Below are 23307 nucleotides of genomic sequence, written 5' to 3'. Positions count from 1 at the left end.
TTTAGCCCCTCGTCAATCGCTCTGACCAAGGGCTAACGCTCGAAACGTCAGCTTTTTCACTCTTTGCGGTGACTAATTTATGTTTTCAACTCAGTTGTTAGCACTAAATTACCTGCTATACTCTCCCACCGACGCGGCACCACAGTTTCTTTAGAAACTTACCCCCTTAATCAATTAAAAGCGTCATTATGGCCAACAAAAAAATCTGTAACCCTTAAACTTCATTTTTAAAAACACGAGGCCTGAAGAAAGGGAAAAAACACAAAATTTGGATCGTTCAGAGAGACCATTATGTAGCTCCGTTTTCCGTCCATATTTTACCCTGATCTGCAGTGTAATACCGTGGCATTTTTTGTCCGTTCCATCGCCCCAATATAGTAAAGTGACGTAGTAGTGGAATGACTTAGAGTATATTATATTTGATTGTTCATTACATCCATTTTGAAACCACTGGTGATCCTTGCAATCTGATTGGCCAACAGCAGAGTGATTTATTAGCGAATTACACCATTTTTTAGCTCTAAATCGCTTTTTCCGCCAGTGAGATATAAACGCTAAAAAAAAAAAAAAGTCAGATTCAAGGCTTGTGTAAAGTGAGAAAGGAAATTTCGGGAAATGAAAGACGATGGAGCCAAATTTTGTAGTCCTTGTCCTCAAAACCTTTCTAGTATTTCCAGGAAGTTTTTCGGTTTTACAATGGATGTAAAAAAGCGTCAGTTTCGTGCAGTTTTGGTCTGAAATCACTTTTGTGAATTACGTGTACGATTTCGGACCAAAACTGCAATTCACTTAGTTGTCTTCGTGCAATTAACTTTTTAAATCGAGGATGATCTAACTCCGCGGACAGCAAAGTGTTTGCTTGATTGTCTGCGTAGCTGCTTGTCTTACTTCTTTTATCTTCCAGCAGTAAAGAAAAGGATTTAACGTCGAGTTGAAGAAAATTAAGAAAACCGCGATGGCCTTGATGACTAAATGTGATGAAGATATTTCACTGTATGCCATCACAATTTCCGCTACAATTTCCGGTGCATAACAAACAATTAATGCCAACTGCACCCACAGTGCACCGTTTACTGCCTTTCTGTATCGAGCGATATTCAACGCATTTGAATGGCTCGGCTGTTGTTGAATATGATCTTGTACTTGTGCCTGATGATGACTGAGAGTGCGAAAAATCTTGGTGTACGAGACGATTGAAATAAGCAAACAAGATGGGATAACGATACGGCCGTACAAAAAGGTTATACGGTAATTTAAAAGGAAGCATGAAGCTGCAAGACCAGACAAAACCCAAAACATCGCTACAGTGATGTAGGTGCGTTTTAAAGTTACAATTTGTGTGTATCTCAGTCTTAACAACAGAGCAAGAAGTCTATCCACGCTTATGGCCGTCATCGTAAGTAGAGACACTCCACATAATGCGTAGCTTGTTATGAAACCTGCGTCCTTTGCGTATCGACAAAGACTCTTCTTTTCGTAAGCCAAGGACATCCAATACGTAGCATAGAGAGGCTGGCAAATAAGACCAACCAACAGATCAGTTGTTGCCAGACAACGATACAAGAGTTTGGACGGTGGGTGAAGGGAAGAATCCTTGTGAAGGGCAACGAGGATGAGTAAACTCCCAAGAAATGCTGTGATGGAGAGCAAAATATTGACTGCTGATAGAGAAACGGTTAGCTGTTGTAGTCCACCAAACAAAAAGAAGGAGCATGCCAGTTCTTGAAATGTTCTCGGCGGTGTTCCACTTCCTGTCAAATTTGTTGCCACCATCATTTCGCAGATCAATAAATAAGCTTCTTCCCCCCGCAAGTTGTCAGGAATTGCAGCGAGAAATATTTTGTCACAATACAACATGCCTAGCGCCACGAATGTTCTAATTAATTTTGCTTTGTTGATAACATTTACCTAAAAGATTCGTCAGCAACGTTTACTCTCTTTTATTGTACACACAAACTGCTTGCTCTGTCACATGACACGTCAATTTCGTCAGGGAAATTCGCGAAGGTCATTATCATCAGTTATCGTGCTACAAGGGAACCATTTTTTTTTTCTTTAAAAGTAATCTCTTATATTTCATCCGTCTTTTTACTCAAAAGGACCGGTGCCGGATTGGATTTAAAATGTCTCCTCTTATTCACTTTAAGTGACAGAAACATTCCTTCCCCCCCGGAGAAATTCTGTCTTTTCCTCTGATTATTCAGAAACGCCCGAGTTTTATAACACAACAATGTTATGCACCATCAGAAAGGTCAGGGTTACATTTTCCTTGTTTCACTATACAATGGAAAAAGGTTCCAGAAATTTAGTAGAACCTCCACCGTTAGGTCTCAGTGACTGATAAGTATTTAAACTATTTCTGTCATCTCGAGATCTTTACCGAATCATTGTTAGTTTCGGGCAACTGAAGTTCAAAAACAGTGTTTAAAATAAAACATTCAGCAGTGTGGAAATAATTAAAAGAAACGAATAGGTTTTACAGACGAGATGTATAGACAGACATGCCAAGTGCAATTGATTGAAAACAATGTTTTGATTTTGTGACTAACAAGCCCTTTTCGAAATAATTCTGCAGCTTAGGAAACAGATGTTTCTTTCTTTCTTTCTTTCTTCGCAGGTTATCTGTGTTCTGCAAAAAGGGCCAAGCGACATTCACCTAAACAGTTATTTCATAAATTGACGTGAATTTGCTTCCTTTCTAGCATGTCAACGATGATCTAATATTATAAAAACGTGAGGCTGTATTTACTTACCAAAACAAACGAGTACGACTGATAAGTAACCATAACCATTGTCTGAAAGCGATTGACAGATGTATGAAGCGTGTAAAAAAATTAAAACATGTAAAAAAGGGAGGCTTTCCTATTAAACAAAGTGTCTGCTAAGCCTGCTTGTTTATTTAGGTATTTGATTAGTATGAAAGGCAATGGTAGCCATAGCTATCATCTTTTCAGTATTGGATGAAAAAACTCTTCCTTCACAGTAAGCGAACCATAAGGTACATTTTATTCCCAAAATATAAAATGAATAAAACTAATTACAAAAAACCCCGAAACCATAAGTGTTATCAAACAGTATGATATGGAGGGTGGATGGAGGGAAGAATCCTTGTAAAGGGCAACAAAAACAGCAGCTGCCAAGTAGTGATTATGTAAATCCCTCACTGGTCACTTCACGTGTACCTCCGCCAATGTCATCTATTGCATAACTTGCACTTATTGCAAAAAGTTAAACATTGCTGAAACAGGAAGACGAATAGATGACCGATTCCAAGCAAACCTTCGCGACGCTGAAAGAATTGATAAGGATGCATTCAGTTCAAACCAGTCGCTAGGCACTAATCATTCGAAGCATGTGGTAGTTTGCGGCCTTTCCCAAGATCAAGGTAATTCGGAAAGCCGGAAAACATTAGAACAATAATTTATTTTTCAAATCGGCACTCTTAATTTCCACGGTATCAACGAGCGCTTTTCAATCAACTAATTTATTATTGTTTGCTAGTCACCATATTTCAACCTTAGCGTAGCTCCATTTTTTCCATATAAACACACGCAACCCACAATTCCTCCATCCGCTCCGACGAAAGGCTAGCGCTCGAAATGTCAGTTTTGTAACTCTTTACGGTGGCCAATTTATGCTATCAACTCAATTGATAATACTTAGTTACCCTGTTATACTCTCCCACCGACGCAGCACCACAGTTTCCTTAGAAACTTACCCCCTTTTTAGCTCGTGAATTGCGCGCATGCGCAAGAGCGAGTTATAGCTATGATGTGGAGAATGGCACTCGCTCGCTCGCTCGGTTGGTCGATTCCTGTAAACTTTTTTTAATTTTAGGCTTTTGAGTGCATTTGATAGTTTTTGGCGAGTAATAAACAAACGAAATGGCGACCTTTGTTGCTAAGAATAGTGGTGAGGTGAAAAAGAAGCCAATGATGATCTTAAAAGAGATCAAAACCAAAATTTACCCAGGTGGAAATCCAAAATGACGGTGGCAGTCTTGGCTTAGTTATGTCACTCAAAACTCGTTCCCGTTTTTCTCATTTGATAAAGAGGGAATCATTAATGTTTTCATTAAGACAGTGTTTCCTTAATTTTCCAATATTTACAATGATAGACAGTAAATTTCACTTTTCACCCACATTTACTTCCAACCTTTTCTTTTGAACCAGAAACACAAATAATATATATATGTTATTTGCCAGCTGGGAGGTCCGTATAGTGAAAAACATTTCAAGACCGAGGTCACAGTTTTTCACCATACGGACCGATCCTTAGCCGGTAAATAACATATTTATTTTTTTTAAACTTGACGAAATTCTTTCCGAAAGAACCCGAATGATTTAGGGCTGCAAATACGGCAAGATCTTTCATAAACTGAACAATTTTTGAGCGAGTAAATGGTAGTTAAAATAGAGGTGATGCAAATTAAAGAGAGATGCCTCACCGAAACATTTTCATTTCCGTAACGATAAAGGTGATTTAAAAGGCTTCCAAAGAAACTTTGAAACATTGTTTTTACAAGTATCTGTCACAATCTGACACCTGCCAATTAGTGAGCGCATAAGAAAAAAAAAAAGCGCAAGAACATTTGAAAAACAATGGTACTAATTTGGCGAGGACTGTCACGACAATGTTTTCTTCAAAATCAGTTAATGATCTAACGGAAAGTATTATTCACTCTCATCGACGATTCATTCATGTACGAAGATTTCAGTACCTCTGTTCATTAGGTAAACGGCGAGGACAGTAAATGTGAGTAAATTCAATTTTTTTTATTTTGAAGTTGTGAGAGTTTGTTCGTTTGTTTGCTGCAATGGCGTGTGTAAATCTGGTCTTTCCTCCACAAAAACTAAATTCGGGTGGCACACTCCAACGAAACAGACAGGGATTTAATGCGGCCTTTCCTCATTAAACTCCTTCAGTTTCTATTGTGCAATTTACGGTACAAATGTTCAAATTGAACGGACTCGGAAAGACTCACCGAGAGCGTAAATTTGTTATAGAACTTAAATTAAAACTTCGCTCGTTCTTTTACTATGAACAAATTGTTAAAGAAAATTCAGATATTAAATGAATGAAAGTTCCATCTTTCAGTTTAACTGTAACCAAATACTTCACGTTTTAACTTGCTATGTACTTTTTGTGAACGATTAAAATTAACTGCAGACGGTTTTTAGGCCGTTTGTCAACCAACGTAATTGACACTATTGCTTATACAAATTCATTCTGAAACCAATATTTTTCTGTCGACAAAAGTGGTTTGAAAACAGAGGATTCATAAGTTATTTATAGGCTTGAGGTAGTGACCGACGTCTTTGCTTAAAATTACTGCCCAGCCGGAAAAATGAGATATATTTATGAAAAATGGCAACGAAAGTTGGGATGTACTCGGCGACTCACGAAAGCGTTACCGTGGCCCGTGGGCAGAGATAGGAAACTACTGACCGGGTAAAGAACCAATCGGATTGCAGGATTCGTTACTGTGCCCCCTAAAAAATATATTTATATATATTTAAAACACATGACATCATTCACCCTTGTCAACTGTAATAGCATGATCATTTCAATTGTACCTTCTTATCCCAACGTTACTTTGTTTCTTTGCTACATTAGCGAACACTGAACTACTGCTCGTACTGTAAATATGACAATCAACCACAAAATTCCCTGAACCAGATAACATTAAACATAATCCAAAAAATTATGTAAGTCATCTGTCAATTCCTCACTCCATAAACTGTCCGATATAGTTTTAAAAAGAGGCATCGAGGAGCAAATGATTCACCGGCAGTGATCTCGAGGTAGACCGTTTCGAAAAATGATCTCACATAATTCATAGATAGTATGGTTGTATCAACTGAGTTGATGATGCAAATTTGCCTCCGTAAAGAGTTTCTAAAGCTAACCTGTCGGACGTTAGCCCTTCGTTGGAGCGAAAATGTTCATAGACTTGCTCCATAAATAGTCACATCACAAAATCGAGGCTATAGTTACCTCCTTGACAGTCCGCCAGATCAATCCGTTGTTTCTAAACCACCTTTTGATGACATCAACAATTTTGATCAATAAGTTCCTGTTGCAAAAAAAATTCGTTACGAAAGTGGAATCCCTTGGCCTGACGAATCGTTATATCAGTGCGCGAACAAGAAAAAAATTTTTCCTTACATAATTATAGTTTTTGAAATAAGTTTTATAGATCACATTTGTGAACATTTTAAAATACACCCAAACACTTAAAAAATATCTGACTCCAGGGTCAGCGAAGTGATTGTTTACTGGCTTGAAAATAAATAGTTTAGGGATAAATTGGAACACACCACAACCACAGTTCTTTTACGAGACGATGGTTAAATCTGATGGATGTAATACATTATCAGAAGCGATCACAATTTTCCTATACTTTATAGTTCACAACAAACAACTGGTTCTGACCGCGCTCCTAGAGCGCGTATTTTTCCTCTTTTCCTTTAAATGCATTTCCATGGTCGAAATAATTGTTAGCTAAAAATACATATATATTTTTTATCAGTTCAGTGTAAAAGCTTAAAAATGTTTTCTTATTAGTTAGATTACTTGACAACGTCTGTGTTCGTAGTTTTTCTTAAATAGAATTGTATTTTTACAAATGGCATGGCATATATTTATCGAGTAACAGGTGGCAAGCTTATAAGATAGTCATTTTATGCAAAGGTAGCGTTTAACAAGAGCGAGGTCTAATTATTATTACTGCGCAAAAATTATGGGATCTAGTCTCTGTTCTAGGCTAAGAAAATGGAGAACAAAATTCTCGGCAAAAAAGACTGACGATAGAGAGACTCTGAATGTTAATGGAGATGTTGTCGATAGAGAAGAATCGTCGAAAGAAAAGCTCAGGGAGATTTTAAAAGAGGAAGATGTTGAAGAAATAAGAGTCGCTTCGCAAACCAAGGAAGATCTAAGAGAGCTGATAGAAGATTTAAAGCAGCAATTGGCAAAGCATCGGTGCAATAAACCAGAGAAGGAAAAGTTATTGCTTGAGTTAGGTCACGCTCACTACAAATTGTGTAAGTTCCCTTCTGCCAAAGATTACTACGAGCAGTATTTTAGTCTGGTGAAACGGCAACGTTCGTTAATTCATTTACAGAGAGCTTACTGCAACCTGGGATGTGTTCATAGAAGGCTCGGTGATTTCGAAAAGGCCACAGAGTACTTCGAAAAAGGTCTAGCGATTGCTGAAGAGTTACAAAACAAAAGTTGTCAAGCGAGGATGTACAACAATCTCGGAAACATCTCCGAGATGCAGCAAGACTTTGAAGGTGCCATTTATTATCAGTCACAAAGGCGAAAGATTGCCGAAAGTTTAAAAGACGGTAACAACGTGTCGAAGGCCAACGCGAGTATTGCTAACGCATATCACTGCTTGGGGAATTTGAGGGCGAGCATTGCTTATTATGAAAGAGTTGTGCTTTGGTTAAGGAGAAAACTAGGTAAGCGAAGGTGTCTCTGTAAGCTGCAAAAAGTCTTAAGTGGATCCAATATTTGGACATTGAAATATTTTAACAAAGAAAAAAAAATATAAAGCTGGTGAACTTTAGTACGGCTTAGTTTTTTAAATTATCATCTTTTGAGAGAAGGTGTTAAAAAAAAGCCTCAGTCTGACAACTAGTGACCTCGGGTTCCCATTAAGTCTACAAAACGTTTTGGGACTTATAATCCTAATTTTCATTGAAAAACAAAGATTAAATACGTTTTCTACCCCCCCCCCCCCCTCCTCGCTCCTCTAACAGTGTTGTTGCTACAGTGTTGCAGTGTTGTTGCTTATATAATTGCTGTTGCTGTTTTGTACTGTGTTGCCAGTTTTGTTTTGGTGGGTATAACATTTTAATTTGTTTCGGCAAAATTTTAGGAATTTTAGGCACAGGAGGACCAAGCTTGATTATGATTTTTCGATAAACAAGTTATTCATTGACGAGACTGTCATTCAACCAAATACCTCTTCCTTCCCGTTACATTTCTTAGAAGTTTGTTCAAATGTGGCAGCAGATGCACAAATGCCCTACTCCACAATGTAAAACCGTCGCATATGTTTCGCGTTCCGTTGCCTCGTTGCTTTAGTGGAATAATAATGTTCAATATATTTTACTTGGTTTCAGTTTATCAGGAGCGACAAAGAAGTAGACTGGATCTTGTGTCACAGTTGCCAATTGAAGACGAACAGTGGGTGTAGGATATACTTGAGAAAAAAAAACAAGAAGCGGTCAAAAGTTGCAGTTTGAAATAGCTTAAATTTGATTTGCGCCAAATATAAACACGAGCGTTCGTACAAGTTTAAGCTGCGATGCTTTCCTTTCGTTTATGTAAAGTAATGGCGGGCTAAGCGGTTAATTTATTTCCAATTTAAATATCACCAGCTATCATATCTAATTTACTTAAACAGAGACATCATTAAGGTATGTTGACCTCTTCTACTAAATAAGAGACGACAGAAAAAGAGCAAGTAAAATTCTCCAGTGATTTTTTCTTTCTTTTACTCATGGATATACGAAGCATAGGAACGGTAATGTTGGGATTCGACATGCAAATTTCTTAGCCATAGCCCAGCCTTAGGAGTCTGGGGATGGGATGCATCTTTTCAAAGATGGCGGACTGATAGTTAGATATGGCGAATCAAATAGGGAGAAATTTTGTGGGGGAAAACGCTTGATTCTGTGTCCTGGAATCATTGGCTTTTAGTATTTATGACAGTATATTCTAATTATGTTATATGCAGCACATCCATGAGTACACCATAGTGTCACTTTGATACGTGTATTCATACACCAAATTTTTTTGTGAAAACCCATGAACTCGATTCCATTCTGGATTCAACAAACTCCTTTTTAATTACTTTCTTAGACTCCAAATTTAACGTGGTTACAATGCATGCATTTTCTTGTCATGTTTCTACTGCTAGCCATTTGTCTTTACCGTTTGGTAAACCGTATTTCCTTCAGTGAGTATCAATGTGCCTGTTGTTTCTGACCGTCGATAAATGTTGCTCTGGCCTCACTGCGAGGAATGGGGCAGGACAATGACCTCCTCGGTAACATTTCCATTTTTCTATTCGGATCTGAAAGGAAGCCTTCGCTGAAGGATTTTGATTTGCTCAAGTTCTTATGTTTCTCCACCCTTCGTTTGTCTTTCAGTGAATAGTTTGTAATCTTTTCTTGGTTGTGTCGTGTTCTTTTTAGCCATGGCTGAAAGTCTGTGTTACCTTTTATTCCTACCATTTCTTTCAGAACTTTCCAGAACTGAGGATTTCTGAAACAGTAGAGGATTGGATTCAGCAGAGAGTTTAACTGTGCTAGACTTTGTGTTGAACGGAAAATAAAATACTGGTTTGTTTGAATTACGGGAAAAATATCTACGAATATAAATGCAGTTCCGGCTGGCAGAAAAGAAAAGAAGGCAACAAAGCTTAATAGGGCAGTCGTTGTAGCAATCTTGTATTCTGCTTTTTTTGTTATTAATACATTGAACCGACAGATGTCAGCTATCTTGCTTTTTCGCACTTCCAGAAGCACCACTAAGTAGAAATACAAAATAAGGATTAGACAACCAGTTATCACGACAAGTTCACTCAACATCCAAGCTTTCACAGCATTCCTGGAAACTCTCAAATCCTGCATGATAAAAGCTGGGCATGCTGTAAAAATTGTCCACAACCAAGTGGCTAAAGCCAACTTTCTGAGACGGCTTCTCCTGGCAATAACTTGGTAGTCCATCCACCTTCGAATCGCCACGTACCTCTCCAGGGCAATAGCTGTCAAATGATATACTGAACATGCTAAAAGGATATTACTGAGGCAAAAACTGGCCCAGTCTAAGTGGCAAATATACGGAAACGAGACTCGGTAAACAATCAATATATCAACGGTTACTGTCGCAGGAATATCTAAGACCCCAATGAGAAGATCTGTTACGGCCATGCTGGATAGTAAAATGGTCCACTTCTTTCTTAAAATGTTCGTGTTCTGCATGGTAATGATAGCGAGAGTGTTTAAAAGTACGATACAAGGAGATGCAACAGATCGGATGATGACAAGAATATTCCAGCTTTAATCGTTCCCATCTTCGTTGAAGATCCATTTGAAATTTTCTCTTTCTGTGCAATAGAAAAGTGAATTTGGACTCGCCTTGCTAGCGGAGTCTTTGGTTGTTTCTGTACAGTTTAGACACATGTCCATGAAATCGATGCTGTTTCTAGTCGTCCAAAAAATTTAACCGTTACCTATTTTTCATTTAGGCACTTTTCTTTCCAGGTGCAAAGGTTACCTTGCTCACTCAAAATATAATTCATGCAAATTACTTTTTTGCATATTTAACGATGATTAAGTAAACAATGACAATGGCTTTTCGACATCAGGAAATATAGTTTTCTCATATCATAGAAGAGATAAAGTGGGATTTAGGGTGCTATAAGTCGTAATTCAATTTGCTTAGTTTGGACACTCGTAAACTAGCGGGATTTTTACGAAGACTGAACTGCTCTTGATGCAGTGTGATGCGACGTTAGCCGGTGCACCAGTGGACTATAAAAAGAAAAGTAAAAAGTTTTACCCTGGATTTTTCATAATATAACTTGCGTCACGAGAGGGACAGAAATAAAAAAGTAGTTTCTCCACAACGAAACAGGTTTAAAATCGACTGATAGGTAATTATTTACATTTGAATAAGTCGCAGTGGTGGAGTATACTTGACCTAAATAAATTGCAGATGGTGTGGCCCTTAGAATTATAGCTAAACTACGCGAGCAGCACCGCAGTATCACTCATATTTTAAGATGGCAATGTATCATCGACTTATGAAAAAGGTTAGGCCTCCGGAAGAGTTCATGGATTCTAATAGGCATCGGGGGAGAAATACATGAAAAATTTTCACGTGCTCATGTATGTTCCGGCATAAGTGAAAAGCTGTCGCCTCAAAGCTAACATCCTCCGACTTTAGCTTGGCCTCGAAATGTCAGCTTTTCAAAATTCTCTACCGCAGCTTATCACCTACATTCAATATCGATAGTAATGATTAGAACTCTCACCTTTAAACACAACTTATGGTTGAGGCTGGAAAAAATTTATGGCGGCAAATGAAAAGCGAAGAGATGTTCGATTATCAAATTGACATCGCTTAAGAACCCGGCAAAGCTTTTCAAACTGGATTGACGAATCAAACCGCTCAGTGAAAATTACTTTTATAGTTTTAATTCGTCTTAATAACGGTTTATGTAAAGACTGGACAATGATTCACATTTCTTTTTAAATTTGAAGCATAACTGAGTAACCGTCCCGACACAGGCTAAATTTATTGCGGCAAATTAATAGTGCAGCAAACTGCCACTAGAATTAATAAATTTTTCGGCTCAGCGAACTTAAACTCTTCGGATTAAAGAATCTTATCATCCAGTTGATGTCAATTTTCAGGGTTAATATGTTTTTAAATACAGTTTAATCAAAACTAAAAGTCAGTTCAAGAAAAGGCTTTCGAAATTCACTTGAATATGTCGCCGAGGCAAGTTTGATTCATTTCCTGACAAAAGGAAGGCAAATAATTGACTCAGATTCCCATGTTGAGTTCGAATGGAGCTCTCTCCGAATTTCGAACATACATCCGTTTAAATTTTTTGTTAGTTTTGTTTAACGAGTGAGTAAAGCTGATACAAAAATCAACACAGTAAGTAAATTGAGAATTATTAGGTTCACTTATGCCTTTAAAGGTCATATCCGTAGAGCTTAATATTATCAATTTCACGTGAAGCTAAAGCAAGGCACTCAATTAATTGGATGGAAACGCATAACACCATCGACATTTGACATTCAATTTATAGAATTAACAATCCTAACAAAAACCTACACTTCCCTCATATCAGTAGTATCTTTATTCACTTATGATAAAACGAAAAAGCGTTGATCTATCTGCAAAATCGTTTTTGGACGTCGAAACAACCTTTGGCCAACCATTTCCTTCTTGGAACTTGCGAGTGTTTGCCCAGTGACGATCCCAGAAATCTTTGCGCAAAGAAAAGAATCCGGTTACTGACAATTAACCCATTCAATAACCGGCCACGTTGAAAGTCCCATTGAAATTTTCCTTTTCTACGAAAGAGAAAATCAAACTTATCTTGCCAGAAATGTTTCCGCTTTATACTTCACAAATTAAGGGCCTTTTATGAAACGGAAAGAGTATCAATTGTATTCTCATATTTCTAAACCATAAAATTCTTATCACCAGCTGCTATTTCTTTGGAAGGTCATGTGCTATCCAGGTACAATAACTTAGGTCAACCACTTCCATTTGCCGTGGTCACTAAAGCACAACTCGTGCAATTAACCTCATTACGTTCGTAGAAATATCGTTGAAATTACTTCTTTTAACTACTCAGTTAATAAAAGTGTTCAAAACTCCAAAAGATGGTTGATCATGTCAGTATATTCGGAAGAAAAAAAAAATTCTCATCTCCGAAATAGAGTTATCGTGTGTCAATTTAGAGAAAGGTAAAGTGCGAAAATCGGCTGAGAGGTGATTATTGACATCAATTGCTAGAGAAGTGGAAAAGACCTTCACAAGTACATTAAAGCGCAGGTGATGTGCCCACCAGCACTACAATTAGTGGATGTAATTAAACTGCAACACAATGTCTGTTAGAAGGGTGGGCGCTTGGAGGTGTAATGGACTTGAAATGGCATCAAGGGAAAAGATAAAATTAGAAACTTTTCTAATGGCAACGATTATGCCATACAGTAAAAATCGCTGCACGGAAGGTAAAAAAATAGTCAGACGCTGTAGCTGTTACGGTAGCTACTAAAGACTGATCGACGTAAATGTTTTAAATGCTAGAAATGTGACTTAAAATAAAGAAAAATGAAGTTATAAAAAGGTGAATTTACTATTCATTATTTTTAATAGTTCTATTTTTTAACGTGTTTATCTTTTTATCATTATTTTTATTATTAACATCATTTTTAATATTTGATTCATTTTCATTGTTTTTAATTGATTTTAATATTATTGATTGTTAATCTTTAATCTCTATTTCTTGACCATTTTTAATTTATTTTTAAAATATTTTAATCTTTTTTAGTAATCCACCAAGTATTTAATCAAGAGAATATATTCTCTTGCCGAACTCAGGATTTCCTTGTAACATCCCCTGCAAGCTGGGAAGTAGACACTGTTAGCTCTTAATTTGTTATGTAAATACCCGTAGTTTAATTCAGATTCCTTCATCCCATTCTGAAAGGCACATTTTTTATCAGCAGAGTTTGAAGTCAGTGTATCACTAATAAGGAAAATAAATAGTGGCTGTAAAGGATAGGACTGGACAGTGCTGTGTCAGTAAACAGAATAGATGTTTCCAGCACTCTGGAACGTATTTGGTTAACTTTTTTCCGCCAGAAATTGTTGTAAGAATCATTTCAAATTTTTAGCAGGTGCAAAATGGTCCGACAGCCGAAGGGTCTCCACTGCTTACCGGCCCCCAAAAATGACAGCCTTGCACCTGTGAGCTGATCAAGTAATACCTTGAAAGACCCTGATCACAAAAGGGTTTCATCCCAAGGCACACATGTGTTAGACATGTTTCCCGTGTGAGTAGAAATTAGTGCATAGGGATCATACTATCAGACAGTAAACAGTTCCAGGATAATGAATAAATCTTTCATTTTATTTATTTTTATTGCTAATCTAAATAAACACTATAAATATATTTTTCAAAAGCTCAAAATTCTTATTTCTAATGATAAATAATAGACATAATTTGCTACAAATTGTACATAAAAAATGCTATATCATGAAGTTAGAAATGCATAAAAATTAGGGTAATGTTGCTTTTTTTATCTTTTTAATATATTTTTTTGCCGTCAAGTAGGTTAATCTACACAAATCTTAGCTTACCCATTCACAAATAAACAACTCATCCCAAATCTAGATTGATAAACATAATTTGCAATAAATTTTAGAGAAATTGTACATAAAAAATGCTATGTCATAAAGTAATTCATAAAAATTAGGGTTTTCTTCTATCTTTGTAATATATTTTTTAGCCTTCACGTAGGTCAATCCACACAGATCTTTGCTTACCCATACACAAATAAAATACTCATCCTAAATCTAGACAGATTGACAATAACTAACAATAGCTAACGTTATATTCTTCCACAATAAGTGGAAATAAAAAAAGGAAAAAACAGTTGGCTCTCAAAAATCCAAACAAACAAAACAAACAAACAAAGAAACAAAAACAAAAAACGGGGATCAATGAACGTGTGGGTGTAAGGCAGTGAAAATTGAACATGGAATTCATAAAAAATTGCATAAAGATCAAGGCCCAGTTGTTCAAAAGGCAGATAGTGTTAACCACTGAATAAATCGCTATCCAGCAAATAAGTGTTAATAAATGTACTATGCTATCCATCAGCAGTAATTTATCCTGTGGATAGCCTCATCTGCCCTTCACACAACTAGGGCCACATGATATAACAAGTATCCAATATTGTAACATTTACATAATTCATTGTCAGTCTTTACGATCTTTAAGCTTTTGAGTCAGCTTCATTGCACCCTTAACTATCTTGGTAAACCAATATAAGTTTATTATGTCCAGCACAATGCAGGTAGAAATCCAGAAAAAATTAATAAGTGCACCCAGCTGCAGTTGTTCTTCACTTCCCCAGACTAAATAACACTTGTAATAGTAAATGGGCATCATTAGTATACGGCAGAAGAAGAAAGAAGCACCCATAACATATCCATTGATGATGAAGCTGCTAGATGACCTCTGATGACCAACAGCATCAAAAAACCACCTTTGGGAAGCCAAGAGATGTAAAAATCAAAGAAATTATAACAAAGTGTTAAAAGAGACATGAGTGTGCACCTACAACACAACTCAAAGGTAGGTCCCTTGAAACTCAATCCTTGATCTTTGATTCTCAAAAAGTTCAAGGATCAAGGAGTTTTCCTGCCATTAATTTTTCACAATTTTGATAATTTCAAGCGAAACTTTGCTCAAATTACATATGTACTTCTGCTGTTTTGAACAAAAGCCTCATGCATATTATTGTATTTACTGTAAACATGACCCTCTTTGTTATCTCACACCTGAATGTTGTTTTCACGCTGTCGAAGACATTCTTTGCCACTCTGCCATATCCATAATTTCCTTACTCAAACCTTGTAATAATTAGATGTTCTGATAAATTCTTTAAAGTATCAAGCCACAATCATTTTCCAATTTCCATTTTCCATTATATTTACTTATCTCATTACCACTAAAATTTTACAGTGGCTGGGTACACTGAAAAGAAAACTAAGTCACATGATAGCATGAGAGTGACATGTACAGGTACCTCTGTGTTTAGGGGAGTAAGACATGAAAATATGCAGAACACAGATCTGGTGAGAACTATAAATGTCATTGCAAAGTAATTCTCAAACAAACTAACCTCTGATTCACAAATGGGGTGGAGATCTCTGCAAGTTGACGAACATTAGCAAAGTAAGGCAAAACCCCACTGACCTACAAAGGAAAATTGATTCCTCAACCTAGCTTGAGTATCAGAATTATTCACTTATCAGTATGAGACTTATAACTATGAAAACAGCCTTTATTATTTAGCTGCTATAGACTTAAAAAAGTTACTGTTAATAATTTATTATAACTATAATTGTAATGTTACAATCATTGCTGGTAGAGTGTTGGAGTACATACATCTTTCTATTGTAGGGGACTAAATATCATAGTCACTGGTGACCACAGCTTGGTTGTTGTTTCTTTTGTGAATGAGCAGTACTGTATCTGTTCACATAAACAGTGTAAAACAGTCTTACCACAACAAAATAATATGCTGATATTGCCATGAGGTGGTGAACCAAAGTAAACAAATCTCCAATGTACTTGTAGGACCAGACTATGATAAGGAAATCTGAAATAATCAACATGAAAAATTGAATAATTTTTAGACAGTAAATTTGAATTTTGGTGACAATTATGATACTTAGTTTGATGTTTATCATCTGTAAAGTACATGAATATTTCTGATAGACTGATTGTTTATTTATGGCATACTAGGGGTCACTTCACTTCAATTTGCGCTTTATCTATCTTCTCATATACACAAAATACTCGTTTGACCTGCAGATAGCAGATGCTAGTTTGCGCAGGTCAATATGCTATGTAATAACTACATCTGAGGTTAAAGTTTTGAAATTCTGACATAATACCCTAATTTTTAGAAACTTGGAGTCCTATGATGATTCCTTGGTAAAAATAATTGTGAATGCCAGCACCCCCTGTGGAACTCTGTGTTATCAAAGCTTTCATTGTGTCTCAAGCAAGAGTTGAATAATTATTGAACTTTATACTGTCTGACAAATTAGTAACCAATATTGAAAAAATTAATGATAAACATTTCATGTCAGATGAATCATCAGTGAGTGGGAAACTCTGAGAAGCTGGAAACATCAAAGATCAGCCTACCTGCAGGAATAGGCTATCAGAGAGATAATTTTGTCTTCACTAAAAAAAATGGGATATAATGTACAGGCTGCCATAAAGTTTTGACATATTTATTACAAATGTGTCAGAGAGCTTTCAGTGACCCTGATTTTGTTAGTTAGTTTGTTTATTTTTGTAATTTTACCAGCTATTCCACTTGTACTATTGCATTTTATAAAATGATATCTAAAGTATATATGTACTCTAAGGCTTATGATCCATCAAATATTTTTGCTTGCACACAATTGGCCTAAATGCATGTGACAGAAGCTCACAGTTTCTCGCCAGCTTCACTATCAGAAAACTGTTCGTGTTTTGGAACAGATAATGTCCATGGAAAAATATCTGTGCATATTTTTGCACCAAATAGAGGCTATTGTTTACACATACCTGCTAAAATGTACCCCAATGTAATAGCTACTCCAACTCTTACTAACACACCATCATTTCTATAAAGAAAGGAAGACAACTGAAGTAAACATATTAAAGATGATGGTTTACAAAACTAAATTAATACAGTTGAACCATGACTGTTTAGACCTCAATTTCAAATCCAAAATTTTTTTGATCATTCCCACTTCCCTCTCTGCTCCCTTTTGTTTCCACAGATATCAGTCGTATTATCAGTCACATTCAAGATATGTAACAACTTTTTCCATAAATTCAACTTCAAAGAATGATAGAACTTGGGATGTGCAATATGCTGTAGCAGCTTGAACAAACTGATTCACATCAGCATTTTAGGTTGTGAAACATTGTTGTAAAACACTCTTTGAAATACTTTGGCAAATTTTTATCAATGATGCACAATGATTTGAGAATGCACTTTTTTAAGAATGAAATTATTTTGTAATATTGTATACTGAATTCAGTTCTATTGGGGGTGGGGGGACTCATTGATATCCATACTTTGGATTGTTTGGAATCTCCATAATCTGGACCATTCACAAGTCCAGAAAACCTTGGTTTTCCTTCATATAATTTTAATCAATGGTAACTATTTTACAGATGTTTTTCATACACATTTTTGCTGATGGCCATTATTTCTATCAGTTCACACTATGATATGCACCCATGTTAAATAAAGTTCATTATTTCATCAGTTTACACTGTGCTATGAACCCTTGTTAAATAAAGTTCATCATCAATAAAAACTTGACAAAATCTGCTTACAAACAAATGGAACATACTTGATTGGATTGGAAGCTGTTTCCACATCAAATATGAAGCAATACAAACTGATTGTGCTGACAACCACTGCATGCAAATTTGAACCGATCCTGCAATAGAGGAAAAGCTTCTTGTTATAAACAGTTGAAAAATTCCCACTTACTATGTAGAGATTCATTTTACAATGTTGTTTACAAATTGATTTTGTTCTGACTGTGCCTCTCTCAGAAAACATACATAAGTAACATGTGAAATGCACAAGGGAAGTACTGATTATCATTTCCTTACAGGCTTACAATCTCTACATTCACTGTCTATGGTACAATTCTTCACATTTAATTGTTTACTTTTTCGTTGCAAAATAAATTAACTACCTGTAAATGCTGAAATGGTGAAAATATAATAAGCACTTAGCCTTAAATAAGTGCCCACTCTTAAGGTCCAAACATTTAATAAGTACCCAGGAAGCTTAACTCTTTCACTCCCAAGATCTCAATAGTAGTTCCCCTTACTGTTCTCCATACAATGCCTACATGTTAGTTTGAAGAACTTGGAATTAGATCAACTTATAATCCCCAAATTTATATTTTTCTTTATTCTCATCATGTGTCTGCTTGAGTTTGTAGTGACATTGTAATGAGAAATTCTGTTTTGGTCACTCATGGGAGTGAAAGAGTTCATTGAATAAATTAAGTACAAATTCAAACCACTCAAAGGGAGTAGCAGGAGTCCTTAATGTGTCATTTCCACCTTGACCTACTGTGTAGACATTTTCTTGAATGATAATAAGACATTTGCCTGTAAATGAAGCCTTTTAAAGTTAAGAATACTGTGGAGATTGACTAGTCTAGAAAGCTCACTTGCATTATTATTTTGGATGGAGGTGGAAGAGAAGCAAAATGAATGAAAACAAGGGAAGGAAAAGCTGAACCAAGATAAAAAGTGGGAAGGGATTGAAGCTGGTAAAAAGTGGAGAGAGCTATGGAAAAGTAGTTTTTGTCACAGACAATTTATAATCTGTTAAATACGTATTCCACAGTTTTGAATGACTTGTCCGATTGAAATGCAAGTTAGTGTGGATGTGGAGGAGCCATAAAAAAACAAAACAAGTTGATAGGTTGATAGGGGTAGAAAAGAATCTGATCATAAAGAATTAATCCCATTACTTTCAAGATCTTATTGTAAATTCTCCCCTCTAGCTACTACAAATTCCCTTGTAAAATAGTTATGAGAAGTTGGCATTAGATCAAGTAACACTTTTTAGCTGATAAGCTTGAGTATTCTCATTATCTGTTTGCTGGATAATGTGTAGATATAATACCGAGAAGTTATATTTTAATCACTTTTTGGAGTTAAAGGATAAGGGTCAGGTACTTCAAGGGAAGGAAAGAGGATTACAGAAATGACAGAGGGTCTGATTGTGTCAATAATCATCATCACCTTGTGTCCCAGTCAGTTTTTTTGGCAACACTGAGCTCGCAGTATCCTGAGGAGATCCGTGCTGAGAATCTTGGGCTCACAAAATAAAATAAAAACAAGCAGAGTACAAAACTAGCTGCTGATGTATAGAAACAAAGACTGAAGTCCTTCAGCTCCCTCTTATGTTCACCAACATCTGAAAGAAAAGGGATTAAGAGCAAACAATACAGTCTGCCAGTCCCTCATTGACAACACTCAATGTGATTACAGTTTTGTTTTCCATTAGAAGGTTAAATTGACAATTCAATCCCAAGAAAGATTGTTTAACCGTTCTCCTAATATCGCACCATCCAACCTTCTTTACCCTACTGAAGGCGGTAAAATTTCCTCACAGCCCCATACAATTGTAAAAAACTCAGTTTTCCCAATGGCAATGTATTTTTTTTGTCATTGTTTTCTCAATCCAAGAACTGAATGCATAATGTAGTATGGTGCTGTGCGGAAATTTTACCCTGAAAGCCGACCACAAAAAGACGATCATTCAACTGACCCCATGGCGAAGAATGGAGGAGGGTACAAGGTTTACTCGAGCCCGTTGACGAGTGCTCCGATACTTAAGTTATTCAACGTCTCAATGTCCAATATATCAACAAATACGAGCGAATAAACACTCGAAGTGGGAGACCGCCCTCGAGAGCTTGCGCACTCGTGCGATCAATCAGGATGAAATTCCTTTACATCCCTCCGGCGCGACGCAAGATTTGAAGGACAACAAAGCGTACTAGCTTAAGAAAAGTGCTTCAACAAAGGAACACCTACCAAATCCATTCATCCTAAACGAATCCACTCATGAATATTTGGAGTGCTCACTTTGAAAACAAAAGGTCATCCACGACACGGTGTCCCGCCAGAGTTCTTGAGCCTACATACATTCAGCGGCAATACCCATCTCGCTCTACCTATTCACTCCTGCAAAAATGTTCTACGTACTTTTTGTTGTGGTTCTTTTCTTAGTTCTCTTACTGATACTTCGCACTGTATATGTGCTGAAGAAAAAAAGAAATCAAGGTTCTTTGGACAGGAGAAAGTCAGCTAAAGTAATGGTGGTTGCCGGCTCAGGTACACTTATCCAGAAGTACCACAAGTGCTTTTCCTTCGCAAATATGAATGAGTAGCTAATTAGCAGAATTTTTGTTTTAATTTTTATTTATATTTAAAATGAACATGGATTCTAGAGATGAATGTGTCTGCATGTATGTTTATTTCGATCACAGCCAGCTTAAGCGTAATTTCTCCTTGGATTGATCATTTGATACAATGGTGGCAAGATTTCCGCACAGTCCCATATTTAGTATGCATTAATATTTCTTGGATAAAAAGAGCAATGGCAATAGGTTGCCTTTGTGACCACAGCTTTGTTTAGAGGTTGTACGGAAATCTACCCCATTCTCCTCAAAATTTGAGGATGAGAACTAAAAAATTACCTGATAGAAAATGTCCTCTTTTTCTTTATCGCCTCCCTTTCAAAGATATATTTTTATCAACATTAACAATACCTTCATTGTTATGAAATAGGTTGTTGTTCATCGTGGTAGCTGGATGATGATATAAATTTGTTCTGTTGTCTCACGACAAAGTCACTAGACGTAGCTGAAGATGCAATCTACATCTAGTAACTTGGTTGTGAGACAAATTTATATCATCATTACATCCATTGTTTTGATATAGCATCAGGTTCTTATAAAAGGCCAAAAAAAAAAAGATGGCTCAGATGCTCTACTATTGTATTATAAATGATTCAAATACATTCATGATAAGTACTAAAAGTAAGAATTTAAGGGGTAAGTTTTAAAAAAACTGTGGTGGCCTGTATTGGTAAGGGATATTACAGGATAATTTGGCTTTATCTACCAAGTTGATAATGTAAATTAGTCACTGTAAAGATTTTCTAAAGCTGATGTTTCGAGTGCGATAATGAAGGGCTAACGCTCACAAAATCAACTTTGTAAACTCTTTATGGAGGCCAGTTTAAATACATGAACTTTATCAACACAGTTGATAGGACCCTTTTATCTAGATGATTAAGCCTTCACTCTCCCTCTGTCTTCCAAATTGATCATGTTTTCATTTTTGTAGGTGGTCATACTTCAGAGATGCTCAGACTTATGGGCTCACTGTCTTCTTGTTATCAACCAAGGATCTATATTGTTGCTGAGACTGATAAAATGAGTGAAGACAAGATTAATAGTTTTGAAAAATCTAAGAAGAAGGAAGATGAGGATAAATCAGGGGTACATGTTAACACCTCTCCATAATTCTCTCTCTCTCTCTTCTTAAAGTTAAGTTTTCATATTTTTTTTTTTATTGAATGAAAATTGACACACATTTTTCTTTCCTAAGACTCTTTCATTTACTTCTTTTCACAGTTTAAAATAGTTAAAATTCCACGAAGTAGAGAAGTACGTCAATCATGGCTTTCTTCAATCTTTACAACTTTGAATGCCTTGACTTTTTCATTTCCTGTTGTAATGCAAGAGAAACCAGATTTGGTAAGTACATATAAATATTTCCTGCCATTGAATAAGATTTCCTGTTCAAGCAAAGAGGCTTTGTCACATTTGTCACTTCCTTCATTCCTGGCTGTAAATGCTCCTGATTTCAATGTGGTCTGTTTTGGCAGCAGTCCAGGCTTTCCCTGCTCTTTATCTAACCCTTTGACACTAACCAGCAGGTGTGATTAACATCTAAATTCTCCTTAAAATATCACCCTTTGAATCACATTAAGGTCACAAGAATAAAGGAAATGATCACCAACTAAAGAAGCTCTTGATTGTGAAACAGATTCTCCTTGTCAACACCTTAGGAAATGTATAGAGAAAAGTGTGGAGAATATGCATACTGATGCTTGGGTGTAAAAGGTTAACAATCAAGCTATCCAGTATGTTTGAATATTCTTCTTATTGTAATGTGCATAGAGGAACCACTGAGTGCCTCTGTCTCAGATTTTTTTTCTTTGTAGATTCTTTGTAATGGTCCAGGAACATGCATTCCAATTAATGTAGCAGCATTTGTGTTAAAAGTAAGAAAATTTTATTTAACCTCTACTTATGTTATTTGTCAATAAGAGGATGTAATTTTTGTGATAACAAGTAATTTATACTTTCTCTTGGAAATTCTTGAATGTAGTGAAATGTTGAGTAGGAAGCAGTGAATGAAAATTTTTTTTAACATTTAGTAGTCAGCATACAACTAAACATTGTTTTGGACTGATAGTAAAATCATCTTGGTTTTGTGTTTTTGTTTGTTTTTTTCCAGATTTTTGGTGTAAGGGATATTACGATGGTGTTTGTTGAGAGCATTTGCAGAGTAAAGACATTATCACTATCTGGGAAAATCATGTACTGCTTTGCAGATTACTTTATTGTTCAATGGCAACAGCTCCAGACAATTTTTCCCAAGTCCATTTACCTTGGACGGCTGGTGTAGTAGTGTGAAGCCTTCATTTAACAAAAGGCCGGGACTTGTGATGACAGTACCATACTCGTAACAGAATTGTACAAATTAAATTATATTTATAAGTTGCTAAAAAATGGAAACTGTCAGTAGTAAATTTATTGGTGAATTGTAATATTTGAAAAAGCTAATACCAATAGGGGAAAATAAACTTATGCTAATGCTGTTGTACTTGATGCTCTTTAGGGTCACTTGGTAAGCCTCAGTGTATCCCTTTTCACTCCTCTGCGCCCAAAAGTTGGCAGGCAGGATTCTGGGTTGAAACACAGCAGGGTCACAGTTTTGTATTCTTGAGTATATTTGAATCACACAGTACCTCTCTTTATGCAGAAGTGTAAATGGGTTCCTCAACTTTGCTGATACATTGAGGCCACTTTATTGGGCATTTTTGAACTAATATCTTCATTGACTCAGTAATTATAACAAAACTATTATCTGATAAGAAGCAACAGGCTCCCTAAGAACAATTGTGATTAAAATGGATTATGAGAAAAGAAAAGCTAATAAATTGGGGAAATTTATCCATTCATTCCTCGAGCTAGTAGTGTGACATGTCAATTTTTCACGTTTCTAAACTAAAAAATAAAAGAAAATCTTTGAAAGGATTGAAAGGGAAAGGGAAAGAAAAGGACAGAGCCTAAGAAAGAGCGTCATGAAAAATTTTATTTTTCCTTCACTCCAATCCACTGTTGAAA

General features: G+C 36.2%; 5 protein-coding genes across 5 annotated transcripts; 2 read left to right on the top strand and 3 right to left on the bottom strand.

The window, feature by feature from the left end:
* Positions 1–394: 394 nt before the first annotated feature.
* On the bottom strand, positions 395–3110 carry LOC113665028 (melanocyte-stimulating hormone receptor). The gene has a single exon (XM_027180682.2). The coding sequence runs from the start codon at positions 1855–1857 to the stop codon at positions 832–834; it is 1026 nt and encodes a 341-aa protein (XP_027036483.2). The 5' UTR covers positions 1858–3110; the 3' UTR covers positions 395–831.
* A 3576-nt stretch (positions 3111–6686) lies between these two features.
* LOC113665027 (uncharacterized) lies at positions 6687–8869 on the top strand. The gene is made up of 2 exons (XM_027180681.2): positions 6687–7469; positions 8136–8869. Exons 1-2 carry the CDS (start codon positions 6743–6745, stop codon positions 8207–8209), a joined length of 801 nt encoding a protein of 266 aa, XP_027036482.2. The 5' UTR covers positions 6687–6742; the 3' UTR covers positions 8210–8869.
* A 112-nt stretch (positions 8870–8981) lies between these two features.
* Positions 8982–10581, bottom strand: LOC149037453 (melanocyte-stimulating hormone receptor-like). Its single transcript, XM_089186303.1, has one exon. It carries the CDS (start codon positions 9999–10001, stop codon positions 8982–8984), a length of 1020 nt encoding a protein of 339 aa, XP_089042429.1. The 5' UTR covers positions 10002–10581.
* Positions 10582–13659: 3078 nt separating this feature from the next.
* LOC113665023 (TLC domain-containing protein 4) lies at positions 13660–20043 on the bottom strand. Its single transcript, XM_027180675.2, has 7 exons — positions 19919–20043; positions 19121–19295; positions 17701–17790; positions 16901–16959; positions 15844–15938; positions 15459–15532; positions 13660–14819 (listed from the first exon to the last, which is right to left on the bottom strand). Exons 1-7 carry the CDS (start codon positions 19929–19931, stop codon positions 14531–14533), a joined length of 795 nt encoding a protein of 264 aa, XP_027036476.2. The 5' UTR covers positions 19932–20043; the 3' UTR covers positions 13660–14530.
* Positions 20035–22788, top strand: LOC113665024 (UDP-N-acetylglucosamine transferase subunit ALG14). The gene is made up of 5 exons (XM_027180676.2): positions 20035–20218; positions 21236–21390; positions 21526–21648; positions 22119–22178; positions 22415–22788. The coding sequence occupies exons 1-5, from the start codon at positions 20077–20079 to the stop codon at positions 22583–22585; spliced, it is 651 nt and encodes a 216-aa protein (XP_027036477.2). The 5' UTR covers positions 20035–20076; the 3' UTR covers positions 22586–22788.
* Positions 22789–23307: the final 519 nt, after the last annotated feature.

Source organism: Pocillopora damicornis, chromosome 11, assembly GCF_964200805.1.
Source record: "Pocillopora damicornis chromosome 11, jaPocDami1.2, whole genome shotgun sequence".
Taxonomy (NCBI): domain Eukaryota; kingdom Metazoa; phylum Cnidaria; class Anthozoa; order Scleractinia; family Pocilloporidae; genus Pocillopora; species Pocillopora damicornis.
This window is presented reverse-complemented; position numbering and strand designations above follow the sequence as displayed.